This window comes from Eschrichtius robustus, chromosome 12, assembly GCF_028021215.1.
Source record: "Eschrichtius robustus isolate mEscRob2 chromosome 12, mEscRob2.pri, whole genome shotgun sequence".
Lineage (NCBI taxonomy): Eukaryota > Metazoa > Chordata > Mammalia > Artiodactyla > Eschrichtiidae > Eschrichtius > Eschrichtius robustus.
Window position 1 is genome coordinate 6229422 of NC_090835.1, and position 19991 is coordinate 6249412.

General features: G+C 51.8%; 1 protein-coding gene across 1 annotated transcript; it reads right to left on the reverse strand.

Annotated features, from left to right (window-relative positions):
• Window positions 1-584: 584 nt before the first annotated feature.
• Window positions 585-14762, reverse strand: SLC6A1 (solute carrier family 6 member 1). The gene is made up of 14 exons (XM_068557860.1): window positions 14525-14762; window positions 14033-14164; window positions 13464-13564; window positions 12582-12691; window positions 12048-12180; window positions 8908-9042; window positions 8568-8671; window positions 8193-8317; window positions 6770-6882; window positions 6284-6415; window positions 5333-5435; window positions 4079-4179; window positions 3035-3202; window positions 585-689 (listed from the first exon to the last, which is right to left on the reverse strand). Exons 1-14 carry the CDS (start codon window positions 14760-14762, stop codon window positions 585-587), a joined length of 1800 nt encoding a protein of 599 aa, XP_068413961.1.
• Between the last annotated feature and the right edge of the window lie 5229 nt (window positions 14763-19991).

Here is a 19991-nt window from a genome sequence, read left to right on the forward strand (position 1 = left end):
TGAGAAAGCAGTTCTGGGAATACCGAAGGGGCTGGGGGTTGTCAAGCTGCCTCGGGAAGGAGAAAACCAAAAAATGAAAGAGCTCTGCTGGCTCTCTGCTCTTGAGAGTGAGCTCTCCCTGGAAATGTCCGTTATACAAAATGCCCTTTTCATGTGCACAGAGCAGTGTTCCGACGGAACCGAACTCCTGCCAAGTCCGAGATAACAGTCATGGGTTTCGGCAGTAAGAGAACAGTCAGGAATACAACTAAAAGCCAGGAGTGTGCGGCCTCTCCGCATCACACTCGCTGGCGGGATAAAAATGATCTATCACAGCGGTCACACAGGCCGACTGCTTGATGCTGATGGGGCCCAGATTAAAAAGGTCACCAGCCCGCAGGTGCTGGAGCCATCGGGCATCTTCTTTGCCCACGGCGGGGCCCACGGGGGTGTGACTGTCCCCACCTCCCTCTCTTTGCATGGTGATGGTGTCTGGACTCGCCACTCGAGGTAGGTTGAGATAGACGGTATCTTCAGACATCAAGTGGTGGTCGTGTGCAGCCAGGGTGGGGTGAGAGTGTGGGTGGGCGAGCCGCCCTGCACCCCTAGATGTAGGCCTCTTTGCTGGCTGAGCTGCTGGCCTGGGGCTGCTCTGGACCATTCTCGGGGCGGACGATGTCTTCGCTGGGCTGGATCATGACCTGGATGCGCTGTGGACAGCGGGAGGATTCAGGTTGGGATGGAAGGAGGCTGGCCTCTCGTTGGCCCACCCTCTTCTCAAGTCTCCCCTGTTTGTTCTGCCTGCGAGGTGCTCCCAGGTGCCAGCCCCCTCCTGCACACCTTCCAAAGCTCCCCTGGGCCACACCCACTCCCTCTCACCTGGGTCATTGCAGTAACTGCCCCCGGCCCTCCACTTCCATTCTAGCCCCTCATCCCCTTCATTCTATTCTCAACACCCCAGCCAGAGGGGTTATGTGAAAACAGAAGTCAGATCACATCCCTCTGTTCCTCAGGACCCCACAGTGGCTCCCGTTTCACCAAAGTCCTACAAGGCCCCACAGGATCCGGCGCCCATCACCGCAGACCTCAGTGTTCTCCCCTCACCCCCTTGCTCACTACCCTGCAGCCACACTGCCCTCCTCACTGCCCCTCACAAGCACCAAGCAAGCACCTGTCCCAGGGCCTTTGCACTTGCCGTACCCTCCTCCAGGGACATCCCTCCTTCCAGACAGTGACACAGCTCGGTCTCTATCTCCTTAGGTCTTGGCTCAGCGTTATCGCCTCAGCGAGGGCTTGCCCAGCACCCCCTACACCCTCTTTCTCCATATTCCTCATCCCAATCAAATGTGACTTTATTTTGTTAATTGCTGATCTTCCCCTCTCAGAATGTAAGGTCCATGAGGGTGGGACTTTTGCTCATGGCTGTGTCCCCAGCACTGACAGTAGTGTCTGGCACATAGCAGGTGTTCAATGCATGTTTGCTGAAGGGGTGCAACCCCCCCACCTTCTCTGCACACACCCCCTGCCATCCTGCCCCATCAGCGCACTGTCCTCAGACGAGTCTTCCCTTTCCCACCGCTGGGCCTTTGCACAGGCTCTGCTCCCTTCCACAAATGCACCCCTTCTGCCTCTCTGCCACTCTAAGACCTGACTACCTTTTGAGACACAGCAGCGAATCATGGTAAACAAAAGTGTTGGACCTGGAGTTGGAAGAAAGGGCTGTAAGGCCCCAGCTCTGCTAACACCTGACTGCAAGGGATGGGGAAGCAGCTTCCCCAGCCGGCGCCTCACGTGCTCTTTCTGTGAAGGGAGGAGGCTGGCCCAGCAAGTCGGGGGGCTGCGCACAACACACCACCCCTATGATGCAGACCTTACAGAGCCTCCTTCTGGCTCTGAGTGTGTCTGGCAGGGACATCTTGGTGGGGAATAAGGCTGAGAGGCACAGATCTAGGTCCTCCCAGCTGTGGCCTTCCACCCCTCCTCAGTGAAATCCCCCCAGGCTACACTTACTTCATCAATGTCTCACCACCTGGACCTCCAGCACTGCCTTGTTTCACTCAAGAATTCAATATAATTTAACAAAGAGCTGACGTGGACCTCTGTGCCAGTGGGTCCCTGCTGGGGGCAGCGTGCCTTACATGAGGTCTAGAGTTAAGCTCTTAACACATCTGATCCCACCCTTCATCTGCTCTGAAGCCACAACGGCTCCCCATTTGCCGTTGAATAAACTCAGGATAAAGTCCAAAGTTCTTGTCCTGATTTTCAAAGCCCTTCATGATCTGGTCCAGCCTTCTTACATTCCCAGCCTCATGTCTTATCACCTCCCTGCACCCCTCCCCACTCTACCCTCCAGCCACACTGATCAGTTTATACCCCTGGGACTTTGCACACGCTTCCCATCCCCTTCCAGGAACATTCTCTCTGCTTCTACTTTTATTATTTATTTATTTATTTTTTTAATTGAAGTAGAGTTGATTTTATGTTAGTTTCATGTGTACAGCACAGTGATTCGGTTTTATTTATATATATATGTATATATATATATATTCTTATATATATATATATATACACACATCCTTTTTCAAATTCTTTTCTCGTATAGGTTATTACAAAATATTGAGTATAGTTCCCTGTGTTATAGTATGTCCTTGTTGTTTATCTATTTTATATATAGTAGTGTGTATATGTTAATCTCAACCTCCTAATTTACCTCCCTTTGGTAACCATAAGTTTGTTTTCTATGTCTGTAAGTCTACTTCTGTCTTGTAAATAACTTCATTTGTATCTTTTTTTCTTTCCCCTGCTTCTACTTTTAAGTCTGGCTGGTCCTTAGTCCTCTTCTTTGCTGTCCCCTCTTTAGGAAGCCTTCTCTAACCCTCCACAATGCAGGAGAATGTCTCCCTGGTCCACCCCAATCGTGACCTCTGACACTCTACTTTCACTGGCTATCAACTTGTCTGTCTCCCCAAATAGACTGTGCTCCACGAGGGTAGGCGTGGTGCCCAACACAGCGGGGAAGGGGCCCAGCGACAAGAAGGGTGAAGAAGGGACTTACCTGCTTCAGGGAGCCCTTTAAGGTGAGGAACATGTAGGCCATGTACCCGGGGATGAGGACCATGGAAGACAGGGCCATAAGCCAGCCCACACCCTGGCCCCACTTGGGAAAAACGTAGCTTCCCATGGTGAGAGGGGTCATCTGCACAGCACTGAAAATGAACACACCCTGGGGGGGGACAGGAGAGAGGAGGGGGGCAGGCAGTCACCCGGACTGGACTGCCAAGGCCCCTCCCTAGACCCTGCAGCTGATAGGTCCAGTGCCCTCCACCCCTGCCCTGGGGCTGACCCTCACAGGGGCCCAGCATCTTGGGAATCCTGCACCCAAGGCCACTGCTAGGACATAAGGTGCCTTTGTGTATAACAGAAGAAGCCACTGTTTCTGGGAGGACCAACAGAAAAAGGTGCCTTCTCTGTGGCAACCAATAGAAAAGGGCATCCCTTCTGGGAGAGCCAATATGAAGAAGGTGCCCTCTCTGGAAGGACCAATAGCAAAAGGTAGCTTCTCCGGGAGGGCCAATAGAAAAAGGCATCCCCTCCTCCAGGTTAACCAGTTTGTCAAGCAGAACAAGGGTGGGAGGTCGCCCCCCAGTCGGCCATTGGCTGAGTGTCCCTGTGCAGGACACAACATATGCAGTGGCCCAGCCCCACTGCAAAGACCTGGGCAGCCCCTCCCAGGCCTGCTCATGCCTCGGCTTCCCCTTGCAGGAGGGAATGGGGGATGCTGAGGATAAGAGGCCTCTCCGTGTGACTGGTTTGGCTTCAGAATCAGGTTTGAGCGCAGCACCAGCCCACTGGGTGATGCTGGCTGGTGAGCCCCGGTCCGACAGCAGTAAAGTGGGGCAATAATGCCTATTGTGCTGATGTTTGAGGATGCTGCAGCATGTCTGGTACCATGCAGGGCACAGAGCAGATGCTCAGCACAAATGAGAGAATAGTATTACTAGGGAACAGAGGTCTGTGGGCTTCTTCCACCTGCCTTTGGCTCCAGAAGTTTCTCTCTGGACCTGAGTCACCCCAGGGCCCGGTCTGGCCCTGCCCTTACCGCCACAATGATGGGGGTGAAGAAGGACCAGCAGAGCTTCCACCAGATACAGGGCCTGGAGCCAACCATCTCTTGGATGTTGTCATAGAATCGGTTGACACCTGTGACAATTGGAGCAAGAGCAGGAGGGATGAGCGAGCTGTGGGGGCTGCAGGCTCAAGGCCCCGACCTGCTGTTTTCTCACAGTGTGACCACTGGCAAGTCACCTAACCTCTCTGAGCCTCAGTTTCCTCATCTGTAACATGGGGCTAATGCTCTGCGGTGGGGGTGGGGGTCCTTATTAGCTAAGTATTCGATAACCAAATCCCCCAGCAAACGAGTCGTATGGGAAAGCAAGTCACCTGAATGTGAAAACATCCACCAACAAAAAGATGTACTTACAAAAAGCACCCCCGTCACTCTCAGTGTCCCTCCCACCCAACATCTCTCCCAGCCATTCCTTCAAAGCTTTGCTGGGCAGTGGCGGTTTTCCCTGCTGATCTGATGCATAAGCAACTGGTGATAGATTGCAAATTGCAAAGAAGAACTGCCAATCTTGCAAAAAAACAAAAACAAAAAAAACACTGCAGATGTCCTGAAGTTCATGAGAGTGACACTGGGCACTGGGCACTGCTCAGATTATCAGCAAAGTCACTGACAGTGAGGACCTGACAGCACTAGACCAGTTAGAAAGCAAGAAGACAATGATGAGGAGGGTGAGGTGGCAGGACTGCAAACAACATACACAGAATACCAAGGACCCAGAGGGACCCTGGAGAACACTTCTTCCAAAAACACCATCTTGCTGTGACAACCAAAGTGCCCGGAAGGACAGCCTTTTCACTATCACGCAGTTGGGTCTGGAAACTTAGGCCACAAAATCAACAAATAAAAATCATCATGTCCTACATTCTAAGATAGTGCATACTTTTAATTATAGCCTAGCTTTTAAAAAATATTTAACTTTAGAACTTTTTTATAGTTTCAGTTTCCTTTTTCTAGATAAAATCTCAAACAAGTCTTTTATGGCAAAATTTATGAAGAAATTTTGACTCCCATTTTAAGTGAGTTTATTTAACTCTTCTTCTTACGGTATCTTCTAAACACGGGACGTCATGTGCTAACTTCATCGAACTGCAGTGAGGACCAAATAAATTAATGTATGGAGAGGGCCTGGTATTCAAGTCGTATTTGCTGAATGATGACTGAAGAAAGGGATGAATGAATGAATGAACAAGTGAACGAGGGAGGGAGGGAGGAGGGGTTGGTGCTTACCATAAAACCAGGAAATGGAGACACATTCAAAGAACACGAGGAACAGCAGGCTCATGCCGCTGGCGGAGTAGTAATCAAAGAGTTTGAAGACATAAATGCCCCCCTGCGAAAGCAAAAGAGGTGAGAGAGGGTCCACTTCCCCTGGGGACCAGGGCATTCAGTTCACGGTCAACACAGGCTGTGTAGGTTGGGATTAGGCTACACTGCAGCAAGAAGGCTTGAGGGTAGATTAGAGGAAGCACAGAGGTCTTTGTGACCCTGCAAGGATGTGGGCATGGACTCTGGGGACTGGGAAGAAAATGCCCAGGTGGCGGAGGGAAATGCCCCATTTCTGGGAGGGCTGGAGGGCAGAAAGAGGAGCTGGTCATCCGAGCCATCTGTTCACAATGTTAAACCAGTCATGTCTCTCTCCATAAGCTCTTCCATAGCTTAAATAAGACTGTAATGTAATATATAAAATGTAAAGAGATATAAAGTAAAATAAAATAAAATAAAATCCAAATGCCCGCCCTGGAAGGTCCTGCATGATCTGGTTCTGCATCCACTACTTACTCCCCCACTCCCTCTGTCGCTACCACGCTGGCCTTGTTTCTGTCCCTCAAGCTTGCCAAGCCCATTCCCACCCCAGGGCCTTTGCACCTGCTGTGCTTTCCTCCCCTAGCTAGATCTTCCCCTGGCTGGCTCTTCCTCGCCATGTGAGTTTCAGCTCAAATGTCACTTCCTCAGAGGGACTGCCCTGACTACTCTGTCCAAGGCACTGTCCTTCCCACCCCTGCTATTCATGCTCTGTCCCACTATCCTCTGTTCTTCGTGACATTTAATGATCTAATTTGCACGTCAGTCTTGTCCACCAAAATGAAAGGTGGGATGGGACAAGGCTGGGGCACAGAGGGCCTGGGAGTGGCCCCGGGCAGGCAGCAGCAGAGGTGTGCCAGGTGCTGACGCGCTCACCTGGGTGATGTTAGACAGGCCGATCAGGTAGGAGACGATGCAGACGGCGGCGATGAAGAGCTCCCTGCGGTTGCGGAGCAGCCTGGGGTACTCGTCCACCAGGGCAGTGATGAAGCCTTCCACTGTGCAGAACTGCGGGGGGTGGAGGTCAGCCACCCCAGGCAGCCCCAGCCCCACCCACCCAAAGCCTCACCCTGTGGGGACGGCAGGGCCAGGGGAAACCTGGGTTCCAGGCCTGACTCTCCCTCTGCCTCCCTCTGTGACCCCAGGAGAATCCCTTCCCCCTGGGCATCCATTTCCCCATCTGGAAAATGGGGAAGGTAGCTGAGCTGATCCCTGAAGTCTCACGTGGTAGAACATCCTAGGGGTTTGAAACTCTTGGCCAGCTTCTAGGGGGCCTAAGACAATGGGTTCCTCTCCCTGCTTGGTCCTGGACCAGTGAGGCTGGGTGGGGGCTCCTCAAGGTGCCAGGGAGGGCATCCTCACCTGGCTGTCAATGCCCAGCATGAGCAGCATGGAGAAGAAGAGGATGGCCCAGAGGGGAGAGATGGGCAGCTGTGTCACCGCCTCCGGATATGCCAGGAATGCCAGCCCAGGGCCTGTGGCAGGAAGGGCAGAAGAGGAAAAAATACAAGGCGCCGAGCACCTGCGGCATCCCCAGCGCACCCACTTCCTAAGCTTTAGTTCATCTCATCTTCAGAGTAAACGTTTCGGTGAGTGTTATCAGCCTCCTTTTCCAGACAAGGAAACAGTTGGGGGGAGGGGCTGAGGAAGAGGGAAGCAGGAGGCTACAGAGTTGGGTTCAGAGGCAAGGGGACCAGTGAGATAAGAGGAGGGATTGCAGTGGCCTGGCCAGCGGTGGGGACTGGGGACAGTGCAGGCGCAGACGGGGGGCCGGATGGAGAGATACTCAGAAGGCAGAGTGGGCAGGCCCTGGTTTTGGCTGGTTCGCGAGGCAAGGTGAGGGAAGACGAAGGAAGGGTCCAGGATGATGCTGGGGGTCTGGCCTGGGCACTAGACACTGGAACCCTTTGCTACGATGGGAGAACAGGGTAGGAGAAGGCTTGAGGAGTTTGGGACACTGTGTTTGAGTGTCTGGGGGTGGGTATTCAGGAGATCAGGGAAAACCATGGAAGAAGGAAAGAGACTGTAACCTCTCTGGGGTCTGGCTCTGGAAAGGGGGTTGGCTGGGAAGTTCCAGAGAAATGAGATGGTATGCTGCCCGTGCAGGGGAGAGCAAGCCCTTGGAGGGGAATGTTCCTTTCCGCACGACACGCCCAGCTCCCCACGACAGAGAAGGGACAGGTCACATTGCCTCCCTGAGCCTCTGCTGAGCACACAGTGGGTCCCCCGCGTTTGAGCAGGGAAGGGGGTGTGCCTGGGGCTGTCCTTGGACCCTGTGGCATGGATGACTGTGGAGAGCAGAGTGGGCACAGCCCACTCGGTGAGAAACTTTTTGGAACTGGGACAAAAGCACCGATGGGGGTGCTTTGAGTCACGATGGTGAAGGTGTCTGGGTTGGACCGAAGTTGATATCCCAGGGGGCAAGAGTAGGTCTGCTCCCCCCAGATGTCCAGGATCGTGCTGGAGGTGCCAGTATGGCCTGGCTTTGCAACCAGCCAGGTCTGAGGTCAACTCCAGTCCTACCACCTTTGAGCTCTGTTAATTTGGGTAGGTGACCTTGGTGAGTCTCGGTTTCCTCACCTATGAGATGAGGATAACAAGAGCACTGACCCCATAGTGTTGGGAAGATTCAGGGACACTGTCCATGTAAATGCTCAGGGCACTGCTGGCAGGTAGGGACACTCAACGCCAGCGAGCCACGGTGGGGATGACGGTGACAGCGATGAAGATCGCAAAGCCCGCGGGGTTCGCCCCTCCCCCCAGCCCTCCTCAGTGCGATGCTGACCTGAGGCCGCCACATCAGCAATGGACCTCTTGGTGACATGGGCCATGAAGCCCACGATGGAGAAGATAACAAATCCTGCAAACATGCTGGTGCAGGAATTGATGCAGCAGACGATGATGGAGTCCCTGCAGAGAGGGAGGGGTGGGGTCAGGAAGGGTGGGGCTGGCGGGAAGGTGAGCTAGTGGGCTGTGGTTATCAAGGGGCCAGGCGGAGGAGGGTACCTGTGAGCCGAGCTACTGGTGTGCCCCCCCCCGCCCCCCCAGGGAAGGGGCGGAACCGGAAGAAGTGGCCAGAAGGTTTTGGCTCAGAGATGGGTGGAGTTGACCGGCCAGGGGAGGGGCGTGGTCTCGGAGGGGCGTGGCCGCGGGGAAGCACCTGTAGACGTTGTTGTGGAAAGAGTTGTAGCTGCCGAGAGCGATCAGGGATCCCAGGCCCAGCCCATAGGAGAAAAAGATCTGGGTAGCCGCATCCAGCCACACCTATAGGCAGAATGATTAAAAAAAAAAAAAAAAGTCAAAATCATAATCATAGCCCGGAACGCCCCAGGGCCTTTTACACGTGCTAACCAGCTCTACCAGGCAGCAACCCCAGTTTACATAACGGGGTCCGAGAGGTGCGATAACTTATCCTAAAAGTGGTAAACGATGCCTCAGGACTCAGATGTGCTCTTAACCCAGCGGGGGGCGCTCCAGGACCAGGTCGGGAGGTCGCTCACCTCAGAGTCCGACAGCTTGCGGAAGTTGGGCGTGATGTAGAAGAGGATGCCCTCCTTGGCCCCGGGGAGCGTCACTCCGCGGAAGAACAGGATGATCAGCATGATGTAGGGATACGTGGCAGAGAAGTAGACCACCTGGGAGGAAAGGGGGCGAAGGGTTACGCCCCTTCCAGCGCACCCATGCTTTCCTTAACCACTTTACCTACATCCCTACCTGTTGTGGCTCTGGGCTTGGTTCCAATTCATCTTCCTCCAGGAAGCCTTCCTGGATTCCTAACCTGCTCCTCTTGGCCACTTTTCTGAAGCTGCTCCTTGGTGTCTGAATCAACCAGCTCAGCACCCATTTTTTCCCCTTTCCCTACCCTTCCTATTTTTTAATTTTTATTTAAAGTATTCAAATAATATATGTGGTGACAAGGAAATTTTTAAATTACACATGAATACACACACAAATTAAAGTTCCTTTCAACAGCCCGTAGAATACAAGTTACATGAGGGACAGGGCTTGTCGTGTTCACTTCTCTGTTTTCCCAGTGCCTAGAACAGTCCATGGTATATAGTAGACACTCAGTAACTGCCTGACAAATACATAAGTGAATGGATGTTAATATTTTAATGTTCTCTCTTGAGACTTTCCTTTGCATATATGATTACATTTTCTTACAAATGAGGTGCAAATTATATACTTGCCTTTTCATTTAACATGTTTAAAGTTAAAAAACACAGTACATACAGCTTGTTTCTTGTTTAGTTTACTGAATGCTGTTTTACTGTCTCATAACACTGTGATTTTTAATTATACAAAACAGTCCCTCAGGAGGTCCCACCACCCTTTTTAAAATTTCCCCTACTGTTATCCATTCAGGTTATTTCCAATTTTATGTGAGTCTCAATATTACTACACCGGACACCCTGTAGATAAAACTCTGTCTACAAAATTATTATACTATTCTCGAGAAAAATTCTTAGAAGTGGAACTACTGAGTAAAAAGGAATAAACTTCTCAAGGCTTTTTGATCCACATTGCCTAATTACCTCCCAGAAACTGAACTTCGTCCAGTACTACAGAGAGTGCCTTTCCCACAAAGGGGCCAGCACTGAGGATAATCACCTTACAAATTATTTTAAATTGATAATCAAGAGACTGACGTCACTGTCTGAAATGGCATTTCTTTGCTCACCAGTGTGAAAGAGCAACTTTCAAGTTCAATGACCTCTGTGCCTCCAAGTCTGATGTGCCCCTACTTCCCGGTCAGCGTGAATTGTTCTCTGGGCTAGTCTCATCTCCCTGACAACTCTGAGACTCTTCAGGCTTAGGAAAGGCAGCCACGATCCAGCAGAAAAACCACTGTACTTGGAATTAGGAAAAGGGGATTTAAAACCACCTGTGTCACCTACAAGCTGTGTGACACTGGGTCAATTTCTTGTCCTCTCTGAGCCTAGCTTTTTCTTGTCTGGGTACAATCAACCTTTTTGCTCAGAAAGGTTGGGTGTATGAGGACATACAACATGCTTAATCCATGTCATCTATGTCTTGCTCTTCACTGGGTCTTTGGCATGGAGCCAGGTATACAGTAGGAGCTCAGTAAATGCTCATTGATAGACTGGTTGACTCACTCAAAAGATGCAGTGAGAGGGGCTCTACTCTCTGTCCCCAAGAAGTAGTCAGTCTCCTAAGGTAGCAGGAACTTTAGGTACCACCCACACATAATTATAATAGACATCATGTATTGAGTGCCGACTGTGTGCTAGGCATACGCTCTACATTCTATACAGACTGATTATCTCACTTAGTCTTTGAGACAACCCTGTAAGGCACTATTATTGTGACCATTTAGCAGATGAGGAAACTGAGGCTCGGAAAAGTGAAGTGACTTGCCCAAGTGCACACAGCTAGGGCCCAGGGGACTGACATTCAAGTTCAGCTCTGTCTCCTCCAAAGCCCTTGGGCCCTACATTCTTCTGCTACCTGAAGTTGGGCTGGGAGACACCTGTGCCCTCCTCCTCCTGCTCACCTAGCCTAGGGACAAAACAGAGATATTTGACAGCGGCCTTGGTTCTGAGAACCCGGTGGGTCCAAAGGTCCCACCTGACTGCAACTGGGCAGCTTTTCGTTAGCTGGGTCCGTGCCCAAGTGTGTAATTCACTAAGGTTCTGTTTTGCTCGTTTCAGCTTTTTGGGCAGTCTGGACCTCCCTGTCTGATCCTTACTCAGTTCAATTCCTTTCTTTCCCTTACTTGCTCTAAGACCTCAGACAATACCCTTGCCCTCTGAGTTTCCTTCCGGTCCAGGCCAGTGAGAGACTTGGCCATCTTCTGTCCCCAGACTCCTGGGGTGGGGCTTGAAGACAGAAAGAGGTGGGGGTGAGGCCAGTCCCCACCTCACCCCCGATCTGATTGGCAATTTGATCCCCAGGTGTCCCCAGGCTGGCCATCCCAGCTTGGCACGGCTCTGCCTTTGCCAAAAATGAAAACAAAAACAATAACAACTCCTTTTGCTAGCTTCTGATTTCTTTACAAAATCACCAGCTCATTTGATTCACATAACAAACCAATGGATAAGCAGTTATTGATCCCATTTTACAGGAGAGGAAACTGAGCTTCAGAGAGGCAAAGTGATATGTTCCAGGTCACACAGCCACATAAATGGCCAAGATGGGCCAGAACTGTTTGAACACAGGGCCTGAGTATTTAACCATTAACCAATCCATCTCTATTACCTCCTCAAAGGCCGGGATGTAACTGTGCTCACCTCTGGATCACCTGCACCTAGAACAAAGCTTGGAACAGAGTAGATCTCAGGGATGGTTTGTCAAATGGTCCAGGAGCCACACTTGCCCTCCGCTTTGCGATGGCTCTGCCCGGCCCAGGGGAATCTCGATCTCAAGGGACTCACCATGAGCCTGGCACTGCACTAAGAGCATGACTTGCAGTATTTCCTTTAATCCTTAAAACTGCCCAGAAGGTAGGTAATGATATTATTGCTATTTTACAGGAAAGGAAACCGAGGCACAGAGAGATGAAGGCACCTGCTTAAGTCAAAGTTGGATGGGGTTCCTGGGAGCTATCGCCTCCTCACCCAGAGCAGAGGTCCCTTTGTAGACCCGTCCCCCTTGGGTCCCCACTGTGCACACCTCTTACCTTTCCAGTCCAGCCAACACCCTTCCAGATACAGAAATACACAAGGATCCACGCGATGGCCAGGGTGATGGCCAGAGGCCAGCGGATCTGACCTGGCTTATCCAGCCCATCTGTCATCTGATGCATGTTGCGCCTGGTGGAACATCGGAGGGAGGACAAAGTTACGTGGGGCTGGCGGGGGCTGGAGTGATCCGGGGATGCCCAGGGCGTGATGGTGCTGATAGCTGTGATCACGGGGCTCCAAGAGCTGGGCGGGGACCATGGGCCTGTTACACTAATCGGGAGAAAATGCTATTTGCTCAAGGGACCTGCCAGTGACTTAGTTCTGCCACCATGGCTGCTCACCTGGATGTCTGCAGCGGCCTCCCAGCAGGACCCCCACCCCCCTTCACTTCTGCTCTGTCCCCACTCCAGCACCTTCTAATGTCTGATCATGTCACTTTCCTGCTTAAAATCTTGCAGTGAATAGCTCGCTGTTGTTCTCACTGGCCCTGAGTGATACACCACCGCCCCGGGGGATGGCCCCGCACTCACTCCCAGAACTCCACCACGGCGCTGGTCATGGTGGTGGTGTTGACGATGCTGTAGTTGGAGAAGCAGCGGTCTGTATTCCAGGGGTTGTCACACTGTTTCCACGGCAGCGTCTGCAAAGACACAGCGGCACAGATAAACCACATAAGCCCCCAAGAGCTGGCAACAGTGGTCCCAGCACATCCCGTGCATCCTCACGGTCCTCTGAGCCTCCTCACAGCCATTATCTCACCTCCCATTCCCAACAGCTCCAGATGCAGGTCATGTTGTGATCCCCATTTTAGAGATCAGAGAGGGGCAGCAACTTGCTCAAGATCACACAGCTCCTATGTGTCAGGGCTGAAATTTGAACCTCAGCCTTTTCACTCTGAAAACCAGCTCTCTGAGCTGTACCATAAGGTCTCCTGTGTTCACCCTGGGGCCACTTCCCAGCTACGTGACCTTGGCTAAGTGACCGTGCCCATCTGAGCCCGTGCACGATGAAGTTAACCGTGAACACTTACAGTGCTTGTTCTTTGCTGGGTATGGTTCTAAGCACTTTACACATATTACTCCTGAATCCTCACACAACTGTATGAGGTGAGGTGAGTTTTACCTTAAGCCCCATCTTATAAATGAGGGCACTGTGGCTCAGAGAGGTTAAGTCTCTTTCCTGAAGCGGCACAGTTGGTATAGACTAGGGTCAGGATTTGAACCCAGGCTGTCTGGGTCCATATAATATGGGCGAATGGTGCTATGACGAGGACACAAGGGCTGCTGAAGACAAACCACGCCCGCCACCCGGAGGAATGGCCCTGTCGGCAGAACGGTGGTCCCAGTGGAGGGAGGGTGGGGTCTGGGTCTGGCTCCTTCTGGGGGGGGCGGGCGGTCCAAGGGGCCACTCACTGTGGTGAAGGAATTGTACAGGTAGTAGATGGCCCAAGAGATGATGACAATGTAGTAGATGTTCAGCCAGAACGACAGCACAGCAGCAGCCAGGCCCACACCTGGGACCAGACACATCATCATGACCTTCATTTAATACAGTGATAATAATAACCATCCCAGCTCCTGTCATTGTTGTCATTTTCCAGGACATCTACAGTGTCACTGGACCTTGGAGAGAAGCAGGGACTTGGCTAAGGTCACACACACATGGCAAGTGAGGGAGCCAGGACTTGCGTCTGGGGCCCAGCACAGGCTGGTTGCAGGGCGGGCTGGGGCCTTGGCTTGCCAGGCAAGCACGACCCTCCACGTGTCCACCCGAGTGTCCGTCAGGCACTGAGCAAGGAAGCAAAGAAAGTCGCACCCAGCCCCTGCTGGGGAAATGAGCTCACAGGACAGGGTGGGCTGACGTGCGTGCGGGGCCTCTGGACTGGGTCCTCCTCTGACCAGCATTGCCATGGGTCACCTGGCCCCTGCAAGGGCTCCCCGCTGCTCAGACGGGACCCAACAGCTCCACTCTGCACACTCACCCTTGAACATGGGGGCCAGCTTCCACACCCCCAGGCCCCCGATGGACGTGTACTGGCCCAGGGAGCACTCCAGCAGGAAGAGCGGGACCCCCGCAAAGATGAGCGTCAGGAAGTAGGGGATCAGGAAGGCCCCTGCGGGGTCGAGAAGAGAGATGCTCGTGGCCTTGGGCTTTGAGAAACCCGGTCGGTCAGAGAGAGCATCACAGCGGGGCGTTCTGGGGTCCCTGCCACGATTTCATTATATTCTGCCTGAAAAGCAGCACCCAAAGCCAAAGTGAGGCCCGAGGACGTCCTTTGCTCAAGACCCATGCCCTGCACTTTGCAGAATGAAGACGGGAACTTTTTGGCATCATTAACAGAGGACTACTGCCCTTTGGGAATCCTTTGGAAAAGGACAAGCAGCAGGAGGTGGGGCCTGGCACTCCCATTGGACCCAGTGTGTCGGGAGGGGGGGTTGCAGACCCAGCAGGAGGTCGCCCGGCCAGCACCTACCGCCACCGTTCTTCCCGCAGAGATATGGGAACCTCCAGACGTTGCCCAGCCCGATGGCGTAGCCCACGCAGGACATGAGGAAGTCGAAGCGGCCCTTCCATGTGTCCCGGTCTGGAAGGTCCGCCGTCTTTTTCTGCACCTTGACCACCAGGGTTTTGGGCTTGTCATTGGCCACGGGGACCTCGCTGACCTCCGTGGAGATCTGCCCATCGGCCACCTTGCTGCCATTGGTCGCCATGTCTCGGAGTTTGGACGCAGGGGTCCTGGCAGACGGACGTGTGATGTCAGCCCTGGTCCACGTGGACAGCAGTTTTGCGGCTCAAGGTCACCCTAGGAGAACAGAGGGATAGGGTGACAGGCACTGAAGGTGTTAAGATCCTGGAGTCGCCCCAAAATAACAAAACAAAATAACCCACAAACCAAGGGACAAAGAGGGCTCTCCCTCTTTTTCCTGCCAGCTCCTGCCCCAGGAGGAAGGAAGATGCCTTTTGTTTCCAAGGTCAGCCTGTGAGAATGTGGTCTTGACGTCTCCTGGGCTAGCATCAACGCTGGCCATCTGTGTCACGTGCCCTCCGTTATGTGTCCATGTCAGAGAGTAGCCCCAGGCAACCAAAATTCCAAACAGAAATATTATGTGCACTTCATCTTTGCCTCCCAGGATGCAATTGGGAGATTTTCCATTCCCTGAGGGCATAATAGCCGAGGCAGGGTAAGCAATGCAGGATTTTCCTGTGAGGCTGAATAGGGAGGTGTCCTGGCTGCAGGGGTAGGTGAAGGTGGTATGTGAGCACAGACTCTGATCGTGATCAAAGTCCTCTTTGCCACTTTGGAGCTGTGTGACTTTGAGTAAGCTTCTTAACCTCTCTGGGCCTCACTCTCCCTATCTTTTAATTTGAGGATGATCGTAGTAGACCCCTTATCGGGCTGTTGTTCTTCACTCAGTGAGCACCCAGTGGCTGCAAACAGTGAGGACCTGCTACTATTTCACCAGCAGTCCCCAAGCCTGGCTGTGTTTCCAAGTCATTTAGGAAGCTCTACAAAGACACAGGTCCCCAGGTCCCTCCCCAGATGTGCCACATCAGAATCTCTAGGAGACAGCCTGGATCTATACTTTTAACAAATCCCGATAAAGGAGATTCTTAGGCTGGGAGCCCAGCCTAGCCCTCAGGCAAGGAAGGACTACCAGCTTGGATGACCTCTCTGACCCTCGGTCTCCCCCAGATGTTCTACCTACATTCTGCACCCTTCTTACCTCTTTAGTTGCAGAGGCAGCATGGGGTAGAAGACAGCATATGACACTGGATCAGACCTGTCCTGGATTCAAATCTCCAGTCCACCTTTTACCAGCAGAGTGACCCTAAGTACTACTCTTGATTTCTCTGGCCTCAGTTTTTCCACCTATAAAATGGGGGGAATCCTATCTGGCTTGTAGAATTATAGCCAAAATAAACTTTAATGTCTGTGAGGGTGCTTTTCACCCAAATGGTTCAGAAAGGAACTCCATAGATGGTTGTTTTGATTTTGGTTGTTGATGTTACCTGATGGTTTTCTGTGCTGGGTCAGCTCCAGAGCAGCTCCCTCTGCAACCCCTGGGTGAGAGCCTGCAAAGCAGAGGACAGGAGGGGCGTTGAACGGACAGACGGGCTGATGGCAGCCCTGGGCAGAGAGCAGCAGGGGTGCAGAAAGCCTGCCAGCATCTGAGCTGTGGATGGGCCCCATGGAGCCACCCAGCAGGGGTGACCACAGCAAGTGCACACAGCAAGGTGCCAGTGCCCGGCGCTGGGAACATGCAGGAGTGGGCTTGCTGCCCTCGGGACAGTAGTGGGGGTGGGCATGAGGGTGACGTGAGGAAGACGTTCCATAATTTTACCAGAAGGAAAAGAGAAATCAAGAGAGGGGCTGCAGCTCCTCAGGGCCCCGTGGGGAGCCAATGAATGCAGCAGATATTTTTCTCCATCCTCCATGCAAACTTGCAGAAGTGTTGTCAAAGACCATGTACGAATGTGGGAGAGAGTGAAGAAAGTAGGTTTCAAAACAGTTCATTTAGTGTGACTCCATTTTTGCCCCATCCCCCCAAAACTGTTCATTAAAAAAAAAAATCAAAACCTAAAATACCAGAAGGATATACCCTAAGACATTCACAGTGAATAGTTTCTAAGTGAGTTGTATTTTCTTCTTTGTGCTTTTCTGGATTTCTATAATGTTCCACATTAAAAAAAAAAAATTAAAATACCAGAATAAACTTATGGAACCCTCAGAACAAACAGAGCACGTGAGCACTGTTCAGTGAGCTCTCAGGTGTAGGAGCTGAGGCAAAGCAACGTGTGGCGTGGGCCTGGCCCTGTCCCAGGGGCCCCTCCCCTCAGCTCTGCCCCACCTGGGGGCACCCTGTTTGCTGTGCACTCATCCCCCCACCACATGCAGTCCCCGTTACCAAACTCCACTGTCTCTTCCTAGAGTTCACAGAGGACCAGACCACCTTCGAATAATCCAAACTTTACCGCCAACCCTGCTTCTTGTTCTCAAGGATGGTCTCAGATGCCCATCTAGATCCTGGCCTGAGCAGGGGAACATCAGAGGGAACTCCAGACCCGGGTAGGGTGACTGCCTCCTGACATCAGGAATGGCAGGAGGCAGCCGATTCTATGTCCACCAGGGAATCTTGGGGACAGAGCAGCCTCAGGAAAGCGGGGAGAGGCTAAAGCAGACCCTCTTTTGGGGAGGAAGGGTCAACCATCAACTGTTAAGACAATGATGCCCTTAACTGTCTCCACGATTTAACCTTATGGGTACCAGCCTCCATATTTGTTCAAAATGATCCAACCACTTTGCACCAGGGCTGGTCACCTGACCCCGGCAAGTCAATCAAGCCTCCTTCCCTGGGAAGCTGGCGCAGGGCCGAGAAAGAAGGCAGTCTCTCCAGCGACTTGGAAACTCTGAGGCAGCCATCTTTTGCCCACCTTGTCCGCAGAGCAGCAGAGAGAGTTGGTCTGCTGAGGATATAGGAAAGCAGAGATCAAATGACAAAGAGAGGGTCTGCAAGGCATTCTACTCTGCGGTTCCAGGCTTTCTTAAGACTGGCTACGTTCCTGCTCTCGGAGTTTACAAAGCATCCCCATGGTTGTAAAACAAATTCCCCATTTTTTCAGGTTGGGTCCAGGGTTCCTGCTACAATCCTGAATCTCTGCACACACCCCTGTGTTCTGCAGCAACAGCAACTTCTGGCCTTCATTCTGGGTTTCCTTGTTGATTCTCAGGGAGACTCAAATCAAACGAAACTCTAAAATCTACTGGGCTTTGGAAACTGGTGTGTGCACTGGGCCACAGGATCATCTGACACCATTCAGAGAGAGAGGCAGAAAGATGGCAGGGCGTGTTGAGCCAGGTGGAACGGGCTGTGTATATCCTTTGAGGGAACCATTCAAGGCTGAGGGAGGAGAGCTCCGGCTCACCAGGAAGTTTATTCCGTCGTCTTCTCCATGAGTATATTGAAGCCCTCCGGAGAGATCAAAGAGGGTAGCTGCTCCAAAGAACTCACCACGAGGAAGACATATGTGCAATTTCCAGAACTAGGGAAAGTATTCAGATTCAGCCAAATGTCTGTAACTTCCCTGTGAGGAGCCACACAACCACACGTGGAGTTTTCCAGGATCAAGAATGTAAAGCCAGGAGTTAATATAACTGATGCTTCTTTGAGGAATCAGACTGAGAAGGCCCTTCTTGCAAGGACCAGCCCAGGCCTAAATCAGACAGACCTTCGCTCCCTCCGACACTTAACGTTGGGCGAGTTATGTCACCTCTTTGATCCTCATCTGTAAAGTGGGGGGAAAATAATGCCTCCCTCCAAGGGTTGTGGGAAGATTAAATGAGACATGCCCGTAAAGCATGGGAAAGAACACCCGGCTCACAGCGAGGGTGCAGGGAATCTCAGCCATTATCATCATTGTGATTGCTGCCATCTGTGTACCGATCGTGGCTCTTAATCTCGTGTTCTCAGTTTCCCAGAAGGCCACAGAGATGATGATGATGTAACAACAATAACCGTAATAAGAATAGCAGCTAACATTTATCGAGGGCTTATTATTCAGGCCCTGGAGAGACTTTCAGCATTTTCAGAAGCCAGATATAAATCAATCTTTTAGTCGTCATGGGGAATACTAGCTAATAAAAATGTCAAGCCCTTTGCTTTGGGCTGTCTTTATACCAGCTCAGAGTGGTCTAGCTGATCACCTTGGGCCAGTCAGAAGCCAGCAGCGGTACCTTTGTGTGTTTGGTTAATAAGAAAAAGTATTATTCTGTAGTAAATAAAATCTGGTAAGAAAAGAAATTCCAAAACATCTCAGCGATGGGAGGAAAATGATAAAGGGCCCCCATTAGTGAAAAATCCTGGGACCCAGTGCTAACCCAGAGCGGCTCCAGGAAGCGGCCTCATTCACGCACTGCTCAGGGAACTTTAATTCCTGACCCGGCTGGTTCACCTGTCGCCCCCTCCCCCATGAAGAACAGCACACAGAAAGCACAGGCACATGCATGTTCATGGCAAGGGAACCCACTGTCTTTCTAGACAATTAATGATCTCTGAAGCAGAAGCAACCTTTTCACCGGTGTTACTCTCTCTTTCCTGAAACTGGCACCCGTGCTCTGCAGTGCTGGTACGGCTCGGGGTCGGAGGATGGTTCTGCGGGTCGGAGGCAGGGAGGCCCCACCTCTCTTTCCTCTTCCTCCTTTATCTGCTGGCGGAGCTGGTGGAAGGAGAGGCCTCACCACCTCATGATTTGAAGCATGTTTCCAAGGACTTCTTCTAGAGTCTCCCCATTCTTCCTCGTGAGATGGCAATATTCTGCAGACCAAGAATCCAGTCGTTCACGTGCCACCATTCACTGAACTCCACCAAAGCAACGTTCTGAATGGTACAGTTAACGTGAGACCACAAGTGACAACTCCTCTGTATTCACTCACCTTCACACCTTCATTCATTCAACAAGCATTTACTGAGCTCGTTCCAAGAGCTGAACTGGCGATGGGACAGTTGTTCCAAGCGTTTTGCATCCTGAACTACACACTGGTCACCAGAGTTTGAACCAGTGATCTAACAGGTGCCAGCAGAAAGATTCTATTTTGTAACTACATACTGAGAGCCTAATGTGTGCACGGAGCTGGGCTGGATGGTCAGGTGGCAAGGATTAATAAGACAAGGTTCCTGACCTTGACAAGGTCACAGCCTTTAAAAAGAAATAACTCTGCTACAGTTATTCATAATACTCTGTGATAAGTGCTACAAGACTGTATGAACCAGACAGGCCTAGAAGGAATGATTTAATTCAGCCAAAGAAGGTATTCCAGATGAAGGGACATTTGAGCTGGGTTTTGAAGGTTGTATAGGTGTTCACAGGCTCAAAAAGAGGGAAAGGGCATCCCAAGTAGAGGGAAACACATGAACAAAGGTAGGGAGGTTTGAAGCTAGGAA

Coding starts and splice junctions, on each gene's coding strand:
- SLC6A1 (XM_068557860.1), bottom strand. CDS start 14,762: ATGGCGACCAATGGCAGCAAGGTGGCCGATGGGCAGATCTCCACGGAG. Junction 6,416..6,769: donor TGCTGGGCATTGACAGCCAG/GTGAGGATGCCC, acceptor CACCCCCCGCAG/TTCTGCACAGTGGAAGGCTT. Junction 3,203..4,078: donor TCACCCCCATCATTGTGGCG/GTAAGGGCAGGG, acceptor GTCCCCCCCCAG/GGTGTGTTCATTTTCAGTGC.